At 37.1% G+C, this 17536-nt stretch overlaps 1 protein-coding gene across 1 annotated transcript in view; it reads left to right on the top strand.

Moving 5' to 3' along the window:
- Positions 1-17536, top strand: part of LOC141815884 (uncharacterized) — a 38515-nt gene that overhangs the window by 8911 nt on the left and 12068 nt on the right. Inside the window, exon 3 of the mRNA XM_074703751.1 lies at positions 2547-2611. Coding sequence (XP_074559852.1) covers positions 2547-2611 — 65 coding nt within the window. The remainder of the gene's footprint in view (positions 1-2546; positions 2612-17536) is intronic.

Below are 17536 nucleotides of genomic sequence, written 5' to 3'. Positions count from 1 at the left end.
ACCTCTGGCTAGTGGGTATGATCTTTGTCATTTGGTAGTTGTGCAATGCTTGATAAGGTATCCAGTATCATAATGCTTTTATGTTATGTTGTATTGAATTAATCTTCTCCATGGAATCCTATTCTCTATACTCTCCTCTTTTCCTTTCTATGTTCAGTATCAAATTGGTACCAGAGCCCTTATTATCATCTAGCCTTCACAAGCAACCATAACCTCATAGACAAACACAATCACTCATCTAATCTCAATCTACTTTTTTACTCCAAAGTCCTCATCATCCTTGTCTCTGTATGCTGCAATCACCTCCTTCACCACAAAAATCTTAATCTGGCTACATTGTCAAGAGGATAACCAGCAGAAGAATTGCATCTGATTCAACAAGCCTATAAAGAAATATTTTTGATAATGAATGTACTCCTATATTGCTTTGTTCCATTTTATCTTGTGTTTCAGCATGCAATTTAATGACAGTTGCTCTATGTAAATATTATCCTAAAATCAATATGAGCTTCTCTAGATTTCTAACAAGTGCCAATTAATTCAGTAAGTCATTTTTCAAAATATTGTCAATATCACCTCCTGGTTAATTTCTTGGATAACTTAATTGGTTTTTACTAGATTTTGACTGGTTGCACAACCTCATTAGGTTTTTGATCTTCCTTAGATAAAAATTTGGTCACTTTAGAACTTGATTGATCAAGATTTTTTAATTGGAAACTTTGAATTTGATCTACTTTGTCTGTTCTATGTGATCCTAGCACATTTCTAGTGCATGATTTTTTATTAGAGGTGATTTGTGTTTGGTTTAGGAGAGGATGAGATTCCAAGCAGTTTGAGATTGATGTTGACTTTTTCTTCTTGGCATTGTTTTATGGATTTATTTTCACTGCTATTATATGGATGTCTCTCGTAGATTTATTTAACGTGGCTTATCTATGGTCATATAGACAATTTCTCATTGTAATTATATCCTTTTGTTAGTGTGCGACACTAAATGCTAAACTAGTGAAAATTATAAAGATATTTGCTGGACAATAATAAAAAAGATGAAGTGGAAGGATAAATGTGACAACAATTATGCCATGGTATTGGTTGGACTAAGATGCAAGAAACAAATAAGTGTGATATTTTTTTAGGGGGAAAAAATAGAATATCAAGAATCACTAGCTAACATGAGTAAATGAAAGTAGTTTTCAATGAGGTTGTGGTACTATCAAATCATCATGAGTAGATCTTGTTGAAATCTCGATGTGGGATCTTGAGTCACTTCTTAAAATTTTCCAATATGAGAGACTTTTTATTGCTATAACAGCCTTACTATGTTCAAACAAACTTGTTTTTCTTTCCTCTTATACAATTAATGTTTTTCAAAGATTACCATTGTGAACCCTAGTTTTAGTGACAAACATGTGAGGCTTTGGGCAATATCAGACTGCTTACACTAGATAAGCTGATGCGAGGGCCATGCATCATTCTACAGGGTGTCCTATGCAGGCTGTGTCGTAAGGCAAAACTTGGATTGTTTTATCATAATTGTTGTGGATCTTGCTCTTAAGTCATCCGGCGAAAGCCAATTAGTGTTATACTGGAGGGGATAGAGTTGGCTGATCTCTTTTTTAGGAAAACAGGATTCATGTGGCTGTTGTGAAGGAAAGACAGAGGGAAAGTGGATGGTAGTAGTGGGAAATTATGGGAATTTCTGTTGGAAAGTATGGTGGATTTCTGCGGGCATTCAAATTTGATCTTAATAAAGATTTGCATGTTCAATAGGCATAAAATTGGTGGAGGTGGAATTAAATGATGGGTTTTAGAGGCAACAACACAAGAAGAAGGTAGTAGTTGTAAAGGTAGTTTGCCCTTTTCAGATAGATGCGATTAGGGTGCTAGCATAGTGGGGGATGTAATGGAGGGTAATAGCGGTCCAAAAGATGACCTTGCAGAGCAATTATGTGCCTCAATTGTTAGTCTTGCAGTACAAAGGAAGAGAGATGAAAAATAAAGGAAGTTTTATTCAATATTCAAGAAGTACCAAACAATAGTTTTATGCTCTTATATAGGCTTTCAGCATTCGAGTCAAATAGTCTAAGTTTAATCATGACTACTGTCATTTAAGTGTTTATTGTTTGTTAAAATTTGGATCAATTGATAATGATGCTTAGAAATTTCTTATAATACAGAGTAGAAGCAAATGCAACTGTAGCATAAGAAATCCTTTTAGCAAAGTGCAAGAGGAAGTTTTACCCATTATGACCATCAGAGGAAGTGGTAAGAAGGAAACACCAATGCAGAAACATCTTTTTTCCATCATTAGCTGCTCTAAAATGCTTTCATATGCTGCATCATCCTGCTAGGGACAAATGATGGTATTAGGTGCTTATTGGTTTGGCACAAACTGTTGTTATAAATTTTGGACACAAAAATTAATGCAGTTGTATATTTCTTCTCTTAATCATTATAAGAAACATAGCAGCTGTTTCCACTTTTGTCTGTGAAAATTGTGGGGCAAATTAGAACCTACTTGATATCTGTTTTTGTTGCAAATCTAGGAATGGAAGCTGTTGGAGTGGTGATGGCTGTGGGCCCTGGTCTGACTGGAATGGAAGTAGGGTCTGTAAAATATCATGGAATTGATTACTTTATTATTGAGACAAGCCCCTATTTATACAATAAGATAGGGACCTATTCTAACGACTTATTCTATAAAAAAAAACAGAATATCTAATAGAATATTTATTCCTCCTAAATATTCTAACACTCCCCCTCAAGCTGGAGAATATAAATCATATGTTCCCAGCTTGTTACATATGTAGTCAATTCGAGGACCTCTCAGTGACTTGGTGAATATATCTGCTAGTTGGTCTTGTGAGTTAACAAAACTTGTAGATATTTCACCAGATATAACTTTTTCTCTGACAAAGTGACAGTCGACTTCAATATGTTTTGTCCTCTCATGAAAAACTGGATTCGAGGCGATATGCATAGCAGCTTGATTGTCACATATAAGTGACATTTGTGTAACCTCTCCAAATCTTAGCTCTTGAAGCAACTGTTTGAGCCATATAAGCTCCTGACTGGCTATGGCCATAGCTCGATATTCTGCCTCCGCACTGGATCTTGCCACAACATTTTGCTTTTTGCTTTTCCAAGAAATAAGGTTATCTCCGACAAATATACAAAAACCAGAAGTAGATTTCCTATCAATGGGAGATCCTGCCCAATCTGCATCAGAATAACCTACGACTCGAGTATGTCCTTTGTCTCCGTACAAAAGACCCTTTCCTGGAGCACCTTTGATATATCGGATAATACGTGTCACAGCATCCCAATGTTCCTTGCATGGAGAGTTGAGAAACTGACTTACTACACTTACTGCAAAAGAGATATCTGGACGAGTAACAGTAAGGTAACTTAATCTTCCTACTAATCGTCTGTATCTTTCAGGATCTGGAAGAGGCTCCCCCTGATTTGGCATGAGCTTGACATTAGGATCCATAGGTGTGTCAACTGTTTTTGAGTTTAACATGCCTGTTTCTTCTAGAATATCCATTGCATACTTCCTTTGGGATATGATAATCCCATCTTTGGACTGTGCTACCTCTATCCCCAAAAAATATTTGAGTTTGCCGAGATCTTTTGTCTGAAAATGCTTGAATAGATGTTGTTTCACCTGTGAAATCCCGAGATGATCACTACCTGTGATAACAATATCATCAACATAAACTACTAAGTAGATGCAACCAGTAGATGAGTGACGATAAAAGACAGAATGGTCAGCCTCACTCCGAGTCATGCCAAACTGTTGAATTACAGTACTAAATCTACCGAACCATGCTCTGGGAGACTGCTTGAGGCCATATAAAGATTTCCGCAGGCGACATACAAGACCAGAAGACTCCCCCTGAGCAACAAAACACGGAGGTTGCTCCATATAGACTTCCTCGAGTAAGTCACCATGTAAGAAAGCATTTTTGATGTCCAACTGATAAAGAGGCCAATGTCGAATTGCAGCAATAGACAAGAATAAGCGCACAGAGGTCAACTTGGCAACAGGAGAAAAAGTGTCCCCATAATCCAATCCGAAGATCTGAGTATATCCTTTAGCAACAAGACGAGCCTTAAGCCGGTCAACCTTTCCGTCCGGACCAACCTTCACCGTATATACCCAACGACAACCAACAACTGACTTTCCTGGCGGTAGAGGAACGAGGTCCCAAGTCCCACTGTTCTGCAAGGCACACATTTCATCGAGCATAGCCTGTTTCCATCCTGGATGGGCAAAAGCATCGTCTGCAGTTTTCGGAAGAGAAACAGACGACAAAGAAGAAAGACAAACAAAATAGGAAGGAGAAACACGATGATAACTCAAAGAGATATAATGAGGGGAAGGATTGCGAGTGGAACGCATACCTTTCCGAAGTGCAATGGGAACATCAGACTCATGAGATGGGACCGAAGGACGAGGCGAAAGACTTGGCTCCAAAGATGTGTCCATGGCAGTGTCAGTTGTTGGCGGCGGCAAAGTAAGACGAGAACGACGCTGATAAACCTGCAATGGAGGAGATGTCTCCGGAGGTGACAGAGCCTCCTCCGGAGGATAAAAGATAGCCAACGGTGTCGGCGTAGAAGGAGAAAACTCTGACAGAGATCCATTGGGCCCAAAAAATGGAACAGAATCAAAGAACGTGACATCAGCAGAGATGAAGTACCGACGGAGAGTAGGAGAATAACACTTATATCCTTTTTGAGACCGTGGGTATCCAAGAAAGACACATTTATGAGACCGGGGACAGAGTTTGCTAACGCCAGGATCGAGAGCATGAGCAAAACATATAGAACCAAAGACCTTAGGTGGTAAAGGATGAAGAGACTGATGAGGATAAAGAACATGATAAGGTATTTGACCTTGTAGAGTGGAGGAAGGCATGCGATTGATGAGATAGCATGCAGTAAGGACAGCGTCACCCCAAAACTGGAGAGGAACATGAGAATGGAGAAGAAGAGTTCGGGTGGTCTCAAGAAGATGACGATTTTTGCGTTCAGCAACGCCATTCTGTTGAGGGGTATGAGGACAAGACGTCCGATGCAACACACCATGAGATGCCAAAAAGGTCTGAAATGGAATAGATAGATACTCACGTGCATTATCACTCTGTAAATTTCGAAGAGAGATACCAAATTGAGTTTTAATTTCATAGAAAAAGGATTGAAAAAGAGAAAATAACTCTGAACGATCCTTCATCAGATATAACCAAGTACAACGGGAAAAATCATCTATAAAGGTAACAAAATATCGTGACCCCAATGTAGAGGAAACACGACTTGGACCCCAAACATCGGAATGGACCAAAGCAAAGGGGGACGTAGCCCGATTCACAGTGCGAGGAGAAAAAGAACTACGAATATGCTTTCCTAATTGACATGACTCACAAGACAAAGATTTTAAGTGAGAAAGACTAGGATGTAATTGTTTCAACTTATCAAGGCTAGGATGTCCCAACTGAGCATGAATAAGAAGTGGAGATGTTGCCGCCGAACCAACAAGAGAAGACTGTTGAAGCCGATATAGGCCATGAGACTCACATCCGAAGCCAATCATCTTCCCCGTACTCCGGTCCTGTAAGGAAACAGAAGATTTAGTAAACGAGATGATACAATCAAGAGACCGAGTAAGCTGACTGATTGATAATAAATTAAAGGGAGCACCGGGAACATAAAGAACATTATGGATAGAAAGAGATGGAGAAGGATGAACAATACCAACACCTTGGGACTGAGTTTGAGAACCATTTGCCATGGTGACAAAGGGTAAATAACCAGAAGTAGAAAGAGAAGAAAACAAAGATTTATTACCAGTGATATGATCGGTGGCCCCTGAATCAAGAACCCAAGAACTCGAAGTGTGAGATATGCCAGCAAAGGAATTACCAGTGAGTGCAACGGTAGCAGGGGAATCAGAAGTCTTTCGATCCTCATACCACTTCAGAAAGTCGTCATAGGAAGGCGGTGGGGTTGGATCTGGTGGCAACTGTGAAGTAGAAGCTGAAGAAGTGACAGAACTCTGAACAATCTGTGCAGCACGAGGAGGTCGACCACCGGGCGTGCCAGGTCGACCATGTAGATTCCAACATTTATCAATTGTGTGTCCTGGTCGGTTGCAATGATCACACCAAGGGCGTCCTTTGCCACCCTTACGAGGTGGAGGTCTGTTGTTGTTTCGAGAGACCAATGCTGATGAGTCAACATGACTGGAAGGAGGCAACGTCGAGACTTTGGCAGGGACACGAAGGAGAGTCGCCCAGGTACTGTCCATAGTAGCCTCTGTGGGGTTACCCAATATTTGATCACGAACATGAGAATAATCTGTGGGCAAACCATATAAAGCCAGAGACATAAAAAATTTCTTCCGATTTTCAAGCTCTGCAACAGGTGTGGCCGCAGGTGGAAGCAGTTCATTGAAGTCACAAAGAAGTCTAGACACCGAACCCAGATAAGTTGACATAGAATCCTTAATCTGATGGGCACTGAGAATGGTCATGAGATCTTCACAAACTTGATAGAGTCGTCGAGAGGTATTTGTAAAAAGTTGTTGAGCCTGTGTCCAAACAGCTTTGCAGGTCTTGTGAGTGCGGAAGACATCCTTAAGAGATGGATGGATGGTGGCTCGGATAATACAACATAATTGAGCATCAACCTTTTTCCACAGAGGACGTTCGACAGCTTGAATATCTTCTTCGATTTGGGTGAGATGTGTTTCATAACCCTGTCCAACAAGCCAAAGTTCTATGTGAGAGCTCCAAGAGGAATAATTCTTACCATCCAATAGCTCGGAAGAGAGCGGTGCAGTGATGTGGTTGGTAAAAATTGAGATATCCGACTTCGAGTTGCTGGAGGTAGCCATGAAGAGTCAGAACGCAAAACTCCTTAATGTGGTTGATTCAAAACTGATGTTTGTTGATTGCTGTTTGGGCTGTTTGCTGTTGGAAAGTGGAGTTTGCTGTTGGCTGTTTGATTCACGAACAGTGGCGTTGCTGTTGCTTGCTTGACCACGCTTTTGTCCGGCGACCAAGAGAAGAAGAAGTATGGTTTTCTGCCTCCTTTCTCACGCGTGACGGCAGAGAAGGCGTGGCGGTCGGCAGAGAGCAGCACCAAACGCGAACCTGGGTTTAGGGAGAAGATCGTCGCGAACCCCAGCCAAGGGTTCCCCTGAGCGAGACGAAGAAGACCTGCGTCGCGGAGAAGCCTTTGCGGCGCTGCGACTTGGAGGCGTGGCGACTCGGAGAAGATCGTCGCGAGGGGAGCAGGATGCGCCTCGCGGAGAAGGCTTCGCGGCGCTGAAGCCTTCGCGACTCGGAGGCGTGGCGGACGCTGCTGCGGGAGGCCGATCTCGTACGCGCTGATGCGTCGCGACGAGAAAAGGTGCGACGAAGGAAGACGCGCACCTGGGTTGCGACGAGACGGCGTGATTCGGAAAAGCAGCGACGCGGAAGGAAGGAAGGGAAGGGATCGGGATTAGTTTAGGGTTCGGCGGATAAACCTGAACCTAAACCTAATCGCTCTGATACCATGTAAAATATCATGGAATTAATTTATTTATTATTGAGACAAGCCCCTATTTATACAATAAGATAGGGACCGATTCTAACGACTTATTCTATAAAAAAAAACAGAATATCTAATAGAATTTTTATTCCTCCTAAATATTCTAACAAAACCAATCACCCATTAGTTAACTTATGATTATGACATGATAAATGAAATGTTATATTTACTAGGACATTATTATAAATTTATACCCACTCTTTGGTTGAAAGTTATAGACAATCTTGATGAGTTCTAGCAAGGACATAGGTCCAAGTTATCTCTTCGTTGTTTTGTTTAAAGAGATCAAAGCAATCTGATCTGATAGACAAGAAATGAGACTTAAGATTTGTACTAGAAACATGGACTACGAAAAAAATTCAATTTGAGATCAAAATCACATTAAAACTGTCGGTACCTTCACACACTAGATGCAAAGTGTCTTACTCGAGTTAAATTTGCCAATTGGTTAGATTGAACGATCATGCAAGAAGAGATAGTTCAACTATTTTCTCCTCTTTATGAGAATCAATAATCTTTAAGAGTGAATATTTATTGATCTAGAAAATAAATGAAAAAAGACTTTCCTTTCAATTGTTGTTGTCGGTATTTCTTGTGGTCATACTCCTCACAATCAATGGAGCATACATGCTTCAACATTGCAAGCAAACGGCTGCATAGTTGAGTGCTCCAAGAATTCTAAGCTGAAGTCATCTAGTTTAACAATAGACATGGTTTGAAATCCTGTAGTGTGTCAGGCGGAACAGTCAAAAGGTATCATTCCCAAAAAATACCAAAATTTGATACCACCCAACACAACTATTGTTTCCTTCCTTTGCTTTATCTCCCTCCTCTAACGTCCAATCCATAATCAACTTCATGCATCAAAACATTGGTATGATACTGAAACATTATTGTTCCAATCTTTGATTGAAACTTTGAAAAAACTTAGATTTTGAACCTTGACAATAGGTGCCCAATTTTAAGAAAATAGATAGCATGGCTCTAAATAGTCGCAGTGATGCAACAGACGTATATGTTGCGAATTATCAAGTGGTCTTTGGTGAATTTTAGGCTAGGCATATGGTTATGACCATGGTTTAAAATTTCATACCGTACTGAGCTAAATTTGTGGTTTCGTCTGTTGCCTGACACTGGCACCGTGGACTGTCGCGGGGTTGCGGAGGCTTCGTGATCCCACATTTTTTTCTTTTTCTTTTTAAAATTATTATTATTTTATTATTTAATATTTAGATTAAAATTTTTATTTTTAATTAATATATTTTACCGTGGACTGTCGCAGGGTTGCGGAGGCGTCATGATCCCACATTTTTTTCTTTTTCTTTTTAAAATTATTATTATTTTATTATTTAATATGATTAAAATTTTTATTTTTAATTAATATATTTTATATTAAAAAAGGGAGTCTTTGCGCAACGGTAAAGTTACAGTCATGTAACCTGGAGGTCACATATTTCGAGTCTCGGAAATAACTTCTTATAAAGCTGGGTAATATTACGTACAATAGACCATTCACCGGGACCCTGCAATGGCTTGGAGCTTCGTATACTAGACTATTTTTATATATTTTATATTAAAAAAATATTGGCATGGCATGTTACGATATCGAAACCATATCGTTTTTATCATAAATCGAAACTCCAATATGGGTCGAAATTTTAAACCCTAACTTATTAGGTCATTTATTGATCTTATTTTTTTATTCATCCAACACCTAATTTATTGAATAATAGAGACAATTTAACTTGTATAATTGGTACAATAATAATTTATGAAGGGATATAATTTGTTCAATAATAAAATTATATATATAGTGAAAATTATTATCAAATATATAAACTTTTTTATAGGAAATGAATTACATGGGCTTACATGAGTGATGTGTGTAGGGTATACATACATTTTTACTACTTTTATTGCACATCCTTATGCATTTCATAATATTATCCTGTGTTTGTCGCATCCCTTATCCATGTATTAGACATTTTCTCCATTTTCTATTTCAAAGGTCTGCTCTTGTTTTTTGTGTATTTGTAGGACAGAATTGGAGTGAAATAAGGCGAAATGAAGATCGAACGAAAAGAAAGCAAAGCAGGGCCGTGCCTATAAGGCACGGCCGTGTTTCATCACCTGAGGGGCTGTGCCTATAAGGCACGGCCGTGTCTCATCACCCGAGCCACATCAGCCAGCAGTCGTGTCCACCAGACATATAAGGCACGACCATGCCTATAAGTTAGAATCCTTGTAACCCACATGGAGTAATTGATCTGCTTGGTAAATCAGCATATAATTTCGAGTCCTTCTCAGACACTTCAATATATATGCTTTACTACAGTCCAATGTCCCTGTCCTGGGTTACTTTGATATCTGCTAACCATGTCAACGGTAAAACAGATATCCGGTCTCGTACATAGCATTGCATACATTAGGCTTTCTATAGCCGAAGCATAAGGAACTGCCTTCATTTTCTCTATCTCCTTTGGTGTTTTAGGACACATCTCTTTAGATAGAGGTACTCCATGCCTAAAAGGTAGAAAATCTTTCTTGGAGTTTTGCATGCTAAAACGAGTTAGGATAGTATCGATATACGAAGCTTGGGATAAACACAACATCATTTTCTTGCGATCGCTTATTTTTTTGATCTCAAGAATATGTGCACATTCTCCCAAGTCTTTCATATCGAACTGCTTGGACAACCATACCCTTACGTCTGATAACACTTTGACATTATTACTAATGAGCAAAATGTCATCTACGTATAATACAAGAAATACCACCACGTTTCCGTCACACTTCTTGTATACACAAGACTCATTCAAACATTGAATAAATCCATAAGACTGGATTACTTCATCAAACCGGATGTTCCAAGATCTCGAAGCTTATTTCAGTCCATAAATGGATCGATTAAGCTTATACACAAGATGCTCTTTGTCCTTTTCAATAAATCCCTCTAGTTGCTGCATATAGATGTTTTCTTCAAAACTTTCGTTAAGGAAAGCTGTCTTGACATCTATTTGCTAAACCTCATAGTCCATATGGGCAGCAATAGATAAAAGAATCCGGATAGACTTAAGCATGACTACCGGTGAAAAAGCTTTCCTCATAATCGATTCACTCTTTCTGAGTATACCCTTTTGCAACAAGCCTTGCTTTGAAGGTTTCCACCTTCCCGTCTATTCCTCTTTTCCTTTTGTAGATCCATTTACATTTAATGACTTTTACACTATTTGGTGGTTCTACAAGCTCCTAGACTTGATTAGAATCCATAGATTCTATTTCAGAGTTCACTGCCCTTTGCCAAGATATTGCATCTTTATCTTGGAGTGCTTCATCATATGTCCAGGGATCAGGTTCATGTTTACCAGGGACCAAGTCCGAAGACTTTCTCAAAAACATGAATCTGTCAGGTTGTCTAACAACTCTCCCACTACGACGAGGCACTGCCTGTAACTGTATCACTTGTGACATGCAGTGCAATTACTTGTGGTATCTTATCTTGTACTGTTGGTGCTAAAGTAGACGTGTCTCCTTTTATTTCCTCTAAAATAATATTACTTATGGGCTTGTGGTTTATTACATAATCCTTTTCTAAAAATCGGGCATTAATGCTAACAATGACCTTCTGATCTTTAGGACTATAAAATAAATCACCCTTCGTTCTCTTAGGATAACTTACAAACAAGCGAACTTCCGTACACGGTTCCAACTTATTAGCGTCTCCCTTCAGCACATGTGTTGGACTATCCCAAATCCGAATGTGTTTTAAACTAAGCTTACGCACAGTCTACAATTCTGTGGGAGTAGAAGGTATTGACTTAGAAGGTACCAAGTTTAGAATGTACGCTATCGTTTCCAGAGCATATCCTCAAAATGAAGTTGGTAATTCTGAATAACTCATCATCGATCTAACCATTTTCATAAGAGTCCTATTCTTTCGCTCCGCCATACCATTCTGTTGGGGTGTACCAGGTGCATACAATTGGGATTGAATCTCAGCCTCTGATAAGTAACTCCTAAACTCTCCTAAGAGGTATTCTCCACCACGATCAGACCGTAGTGTCTTGATACTTTTACCTTAATGTTTCTCCACATCAGCCTTGTATTCTTTGAACTTATCAAAGCGCTCAGACTTGCGGCGTATCAAGTAAATATATCCATATTTCGAATAGTCATCTATAAAAGAGACGAAATATTCGAAATCACCTCTTGCTTGGATAGTTATAGGACCACACAATCAGATTGAATTGATTCCAACATTTCTTTGACTCTATAATCCTTTACCTTAAAAAGTCTTTTGGTCATTTTACCTTTCAAGTAGGATTCGTAGGTTGGAAAATTTTTCACTACCAGTGAACCTAAAGGTCCATCGGCTATTAACCTTTGAATTCTACTTAAGTTAATATGACCTAACCTTAGATGACAAAGATATGTTTAGTTCATTTGTGAATGTTCTTTTATCTTATTAAAATTAGAAGATATGTTATTAATTTCCATTTGTTGCATCGTGGGACTTATTTGATTAAGAGTATATAAATTATCAACCAACGTACTAGAATAGATATTAACCATATTTTTTTGATAACAACTTTGTCATCAATAGAAACAGAATATCCATCCTTAAATAATTTAGAAACTGAAATTAAATTCTTTCTAAAATATGGTACGTAAAGATAATTTCTCATAATCAAAATTTTATTTTTTTCAGAAGATAAATAAACATCTCCCACTGCAATAGCTGCTACTTTCGTAGCATCGCCCATGTATACGGTAATCTCCCTTTCACGTAGTCATTGAGTTTTCTGGAACTCCTGCAAAGAATTGCAGACATGATCAGTGACTTTCGTATTTACACCAAGTAGCGGTAGATAACACCATCAAACATGTTTCAACTACTAATGAATAAGATACATCTCTATTGTTCTTTTTTCTAGGACAACCTACCTTTCCAATGTCCAAATTGCTTGGCTACCTGCCTGGCGGCCTGATTCTGGTGTCCGAAGAGTTCTTTGAGATTAAGTATTATGTCATAGGGAGTCGGTATGACCTGATGCTGATGTTGCAATACATTTGACATAAAAGCTAAAATATAACACAACACCATCTCATCAGCCTTAACTTATTTCTATATCTCTCTATCTTCTCTTCACTAGAATCTATATTAGGCAGATTAGGACAGACCTTGAAAAATACGAATTTGTACTCCTCAGCAGTTAAGACAATGTCCAAGTTCCGTTTCCAATCAATATAATTAGGATAAGTAATTTTGTTTTCTTTTAGAATAACAGCAAGTGAGTTGAAAGCCATAATGAAATCCTAAGAATCACATATTTGGTCAAAATCTTTAGAATTTAAAATAATATTGGTTCCTCAAACAATATTATTTAAATTCACCAACACCTCAAATACTGGGAATTTCGTATGTCACGATCGTGTGGACGTATACGAATTCAAGCATTTGTAAGAGGAGGTTTTACCCATTAATTTTATTATCTTGTCAACTTAACTTTATGACAAATAAAATTAATAGTTCGTTTATCTTTGGTCACACAAATAATAGCAGTGACTCCGATGGGGAGGATACTATTAGATGCGTTCTAAGTGTATACCATTACTTGATACTAAATCCATTATTTAGGATTGTGCCCCTTCAGATGGAGAAGATCACACACTTCTAAATAATTTTCTTTAATCATCTATAAATGAAGTTTGATCTAGTGATCCGCAAACAAACTCATCCGATATGGAGGAAGACACTCAGAGCCAACGCGCAAGTTTGAATGCATCACTTACAAACTAGTAATAGAGACTGAGATTTATTTAAATAATCCCTCTCCCACTTAGTTATTTGAATTGAGGATTTTTAACCTATGCATTATCATAAGTACATTTAAAGTAGCATGACATAACATATCAAATAACATAAAAGAAGCAGGTAATAAATATGAAAATAAATTTTCAACTATTATGACCTTTTCAATTATCCGTCGTTCTTTAATATGTCGTCCACTGATGATGTAATTGCATCTATCATGCTTCCTTCTCTGCTGCGCCGTTGGTTATCATCACACAAAGCAAGGATACAAGCCGCAACAATATAAAATATAATTTACATCCATTGATCTTATACTCTACGAAGGAGTTTATATATAATCTAGATCGAACAGTAAATAAAGTAATTTACATCTATCGATCCTATACTCCACGAAGGAGTTTTAGATCGAACAGTAAATTAAAAAATTTACATCTATCGATTTACATATAATCTAGATCGAATAGTAAATTAAAAAATTATACTCATAACACAACAACCTTGACTTGTTAGAGGAATCCAATCATATAACACATTCATGCACAACATAATTATACATAACACACCTTTAGGCCATAATAGTTGAACTTAGGAATCCTACAACCACAGAGTTAATCTATTTGCATATCCTACTATTATCCTGCCTAAATTTATGTATGAAAAGTGCATAAATTAACTGAAACCAAACACACAGAGCCCGAACCTATGCTCTGATACCATTGTTGGTACCAATGGAATCAAAATATCTCCACAATGGTATAATATTGTGGTTTTCCAAGTTACCAACAATATCTACTACCTCCATTATTGTACCAGGGAGTATTCATAGATTTCGTATTCTAAATCTTAGATAATTAATTTTTCTATAATATTTGTTCCAACCCCACTTACTAGGATAAGACTTGGTTATTGTTATTTGTTTTTACCTAACCTATGGTGTAAGAATTCTTACATATTTAATACTATACTCAAATTCTCATAGAGATATAGTAGTCCTTGTCGAAACGTTACAGTCGGACCCTATAATGCATTTCTTCCGGAGAATATTTTAGCATTAATACAATAATTTGATAGATCCATTCATTAAAATTTGCCTAGCTGGCAACCTAATGTGCAACCCTCATGTTTTTTCATCCGGGCTTGGGATCGACATTGATAGGTTTGACATTTAAAATATAACAAACTTGTATAAGATTTAAAACCTAAAGAATTTAAAACTAACCCTAAAATGATGTGATTTGAAATTTAGGGTTAAATTTTAACATTGCTCTAAAATTTTTTGGTTTTATATTTTTGCAAGCTTGTTAAATTGTTAAAAATCATCTGAGCTTTTAGAAGTTGTATATTTATAGGATAAGTTAGACCTCATTTTAGGCAACTTGATCTTATCATTTGGTTTATAAAAGAGGTTAAAATCCCCTTGTAGATTGTTCTTCAATTTATGAATTTGCTTCTTTATGAGTTTTATGAGTCTGAGATTGTTCTTGGTTCTATATCAATTTGGTAATAGTGCATCCCTATCATGCACCAGTTTTCTTGTTGGATTGTTAATATGATTGGCCAAACACCTCCCTATATAGTGTACCTTCCTTAGGAAGTAAGTGATTAAGTAGCTTCTCTAGTCTCTGAATTGACAGTAATTGCATGTTTGCTTATTTGTGTTGGTTGTTACTTTAAAGTTGTACTCTATAGGGCAAGAAAAGATTATCATAATAAATGCAAGGTTTTTGGTTATTATACTTATTTTGTATTTGTGTCAAATAACTAAGTATAATAATGTCCTTAGGTTGCTAGTTCTAATTTACATCATATCGATTGTTTGAATCGATAGTGAAATGATGTAGAGAACACTACTCTTAATTATTCCTAGTCAAGCATTAATATTCAGGGGCGATGTTAATGCGTTGAGACTAGCATGTGGGTTAGCTGGATGACTTGATCTCACAAGTCATGGATATGAGATATTGAGTTGACACATGGGTATATATTAGAGAATGTATACTGAATTGATCCTCTATGAGAAAGTTTCATGGATCGTTATATAAGTGTCATAAACTTTCTCATGTGATTATTGATATGAATAGTCCTTAGACTTGAATTCACTATGATTCCCTACATAATCGTCAAACGTCACCCGTAACAGGGTGGACTATAAAGGCGATTACTGGATATGTAACAAATTATACGGAGGGATGTGAGTGATGTAGATGGGATATATTCTTCCCATATAACGGGAATGATATCTTGCGACCTATTGATAGAGTGGGATCACGAAATGCACGACTATGATTAAATCAGTCAATATGAGATATTGAGCTCATTTGCTTGAGTGAATCTATTTGGGATCAAGAAATATAAAAATTGATAAGAGGATGACACGGTCTATGTCTCATTGATCAATCTAGATATCAAGGATAGAAGGACATTATCATACATTATCAAAGTTACGAAGGTTATGTCGGATCTCGACATTCTTGTCACTTGGTAGTAATGATGCATTGCTAGATGCCACTCATTGCTTATGTTTCTAAAATGATTTTAAAGACATTGTTAATGTTACAATAACTTATTAGGTCACACACAAATAATACTCTATTTGGAGATGAGTTCATTTTAGTTTGACTAAATGAACAATTAAGTTTATTGGAAGACTCAGACTTGAGTTAGACTCAAGTTGGTTGAATTTGAAGTTGGTTGAATTTGAGTTAGACTTAAATTAAACCAAGTTGATGAATGGATTTCAATTCATTATGCATGATTAATGTAGATTAATCATGCATTGAAGAAGATGAGATTACCATGTCTGGAGGTTATTAAAGAAGATGAGATTATCTTGCATGGAGGTTATCATATATTGATGAGGGAATACCAAACACCTAAAAACCTTTGGTATTTATGGTTTTGATATAAAAAGAGTTTTTCTACCCTAAAGTGTTGTTGGATGTTCATCTTCTTCTCTCCTTCTTCTTGGCCGAGCTCTACAACAAAGATTATTAGCACAATTAATTTTCTCCAAAAAGTGAGTGTTAGTGTGGATACGCATAAGAGGCATGGACGCTTAAACGTGCTAGAGATTCGACAACTTTTGAATGAGCGGGATAAGCGAAGGGCACGCATCAAAGGTAAATCCTATTAGATAGGATCTTATAGATGTAAACACGTACGAATTTTTCGCATAGATCGCTCGAGGAATCCTATTTTCCGCTGCGCAATTTTGATTTTGTCGCATAGAATTCCCAACAATATCTGCTTGTGACACTCAGGGTAAATTATATATCGGGTCTCGTACATATCATAACATACATGATAGATTCTATTGCCGAAGTATAAAAATTTTACTCATGTAAATCTTCTCGTCTTTTGTCCGTGGATACATAGACTTCGAAAGGTGAACTCCATGTCTGATGTGTATATAACTTTTTATGGATTTAAGCATGTTAAACCGCTTTAGTATCTTATATATATATGTAAACTACGAAATACTAAACATTTTCGATCTATTCTATAGATCTAAATCCCGAGGATATAGGGCGCTTCTCCCATGTTTTTCATGGAGAACTTTTGATTAATCATAGTTTGACTGATTACAGAACAAGTACATCATTTTCTATCGTTAATATGTTATCAACATATAATAACAGGAATATGATCGCACTTCTACTAACCTCCTTATATACAAAGGGTTCGTCAGATTTTATAAGAAATCAAACTTTTTGATTGCCTCATCAAAACGGATATTCCACTAAGTTACAAATTTGGTTTTCATGAAATCCATTTCCGACTTCATGGTTAACCATTTATCCCTTTTTGAACTTTTCAAAACTTTTTCATAATCAGTAGGTTCCTCATCCTCAATAAGTAACACGTCATTCGATTAACTTATGAGAAATCCATATCTCTCAGAAATATTGCGTATCCTACTGGATCTACGAAGAGGCTGTGTCTCAATAGGTTCAACCGATGACTTATCACTATGAGTAATCGATTGTGTTTCTTGATTAAGTGTCTCAATAATATCTATTTGAGTCTCTTGAACTTCATTAAATTTTAACTTTACTTCCATTGTTTTCTGCAAGAGAAACTCTTTTAGGAATACGGTATGTCTTGAAACAAACATTTTTGTTC

Source organism: Curcuma longa, unplaced genomic scaffold, assembly GCF_044706935.1.
Source record: "Curcuma longa cultivar G26 ecotype Majalengka, Jawa Barat unplaced genomic scaffold, ITB_CL_G26_1.1 contig_11592, whole genome shotgun sequence".
Classification (NCBI taxonomy): domain Eukaryota; kingdom Viridiplantae; phylum Streptophyta; class Magnoliopsida; order Zingiberales; family Zingiberaceae; genus Curcuma; species Curcuma longa.
Note: the sequence above shows the minus strand (reverse complement) of the source record. Positions and strands in the feature narration are given on the sequence as shown.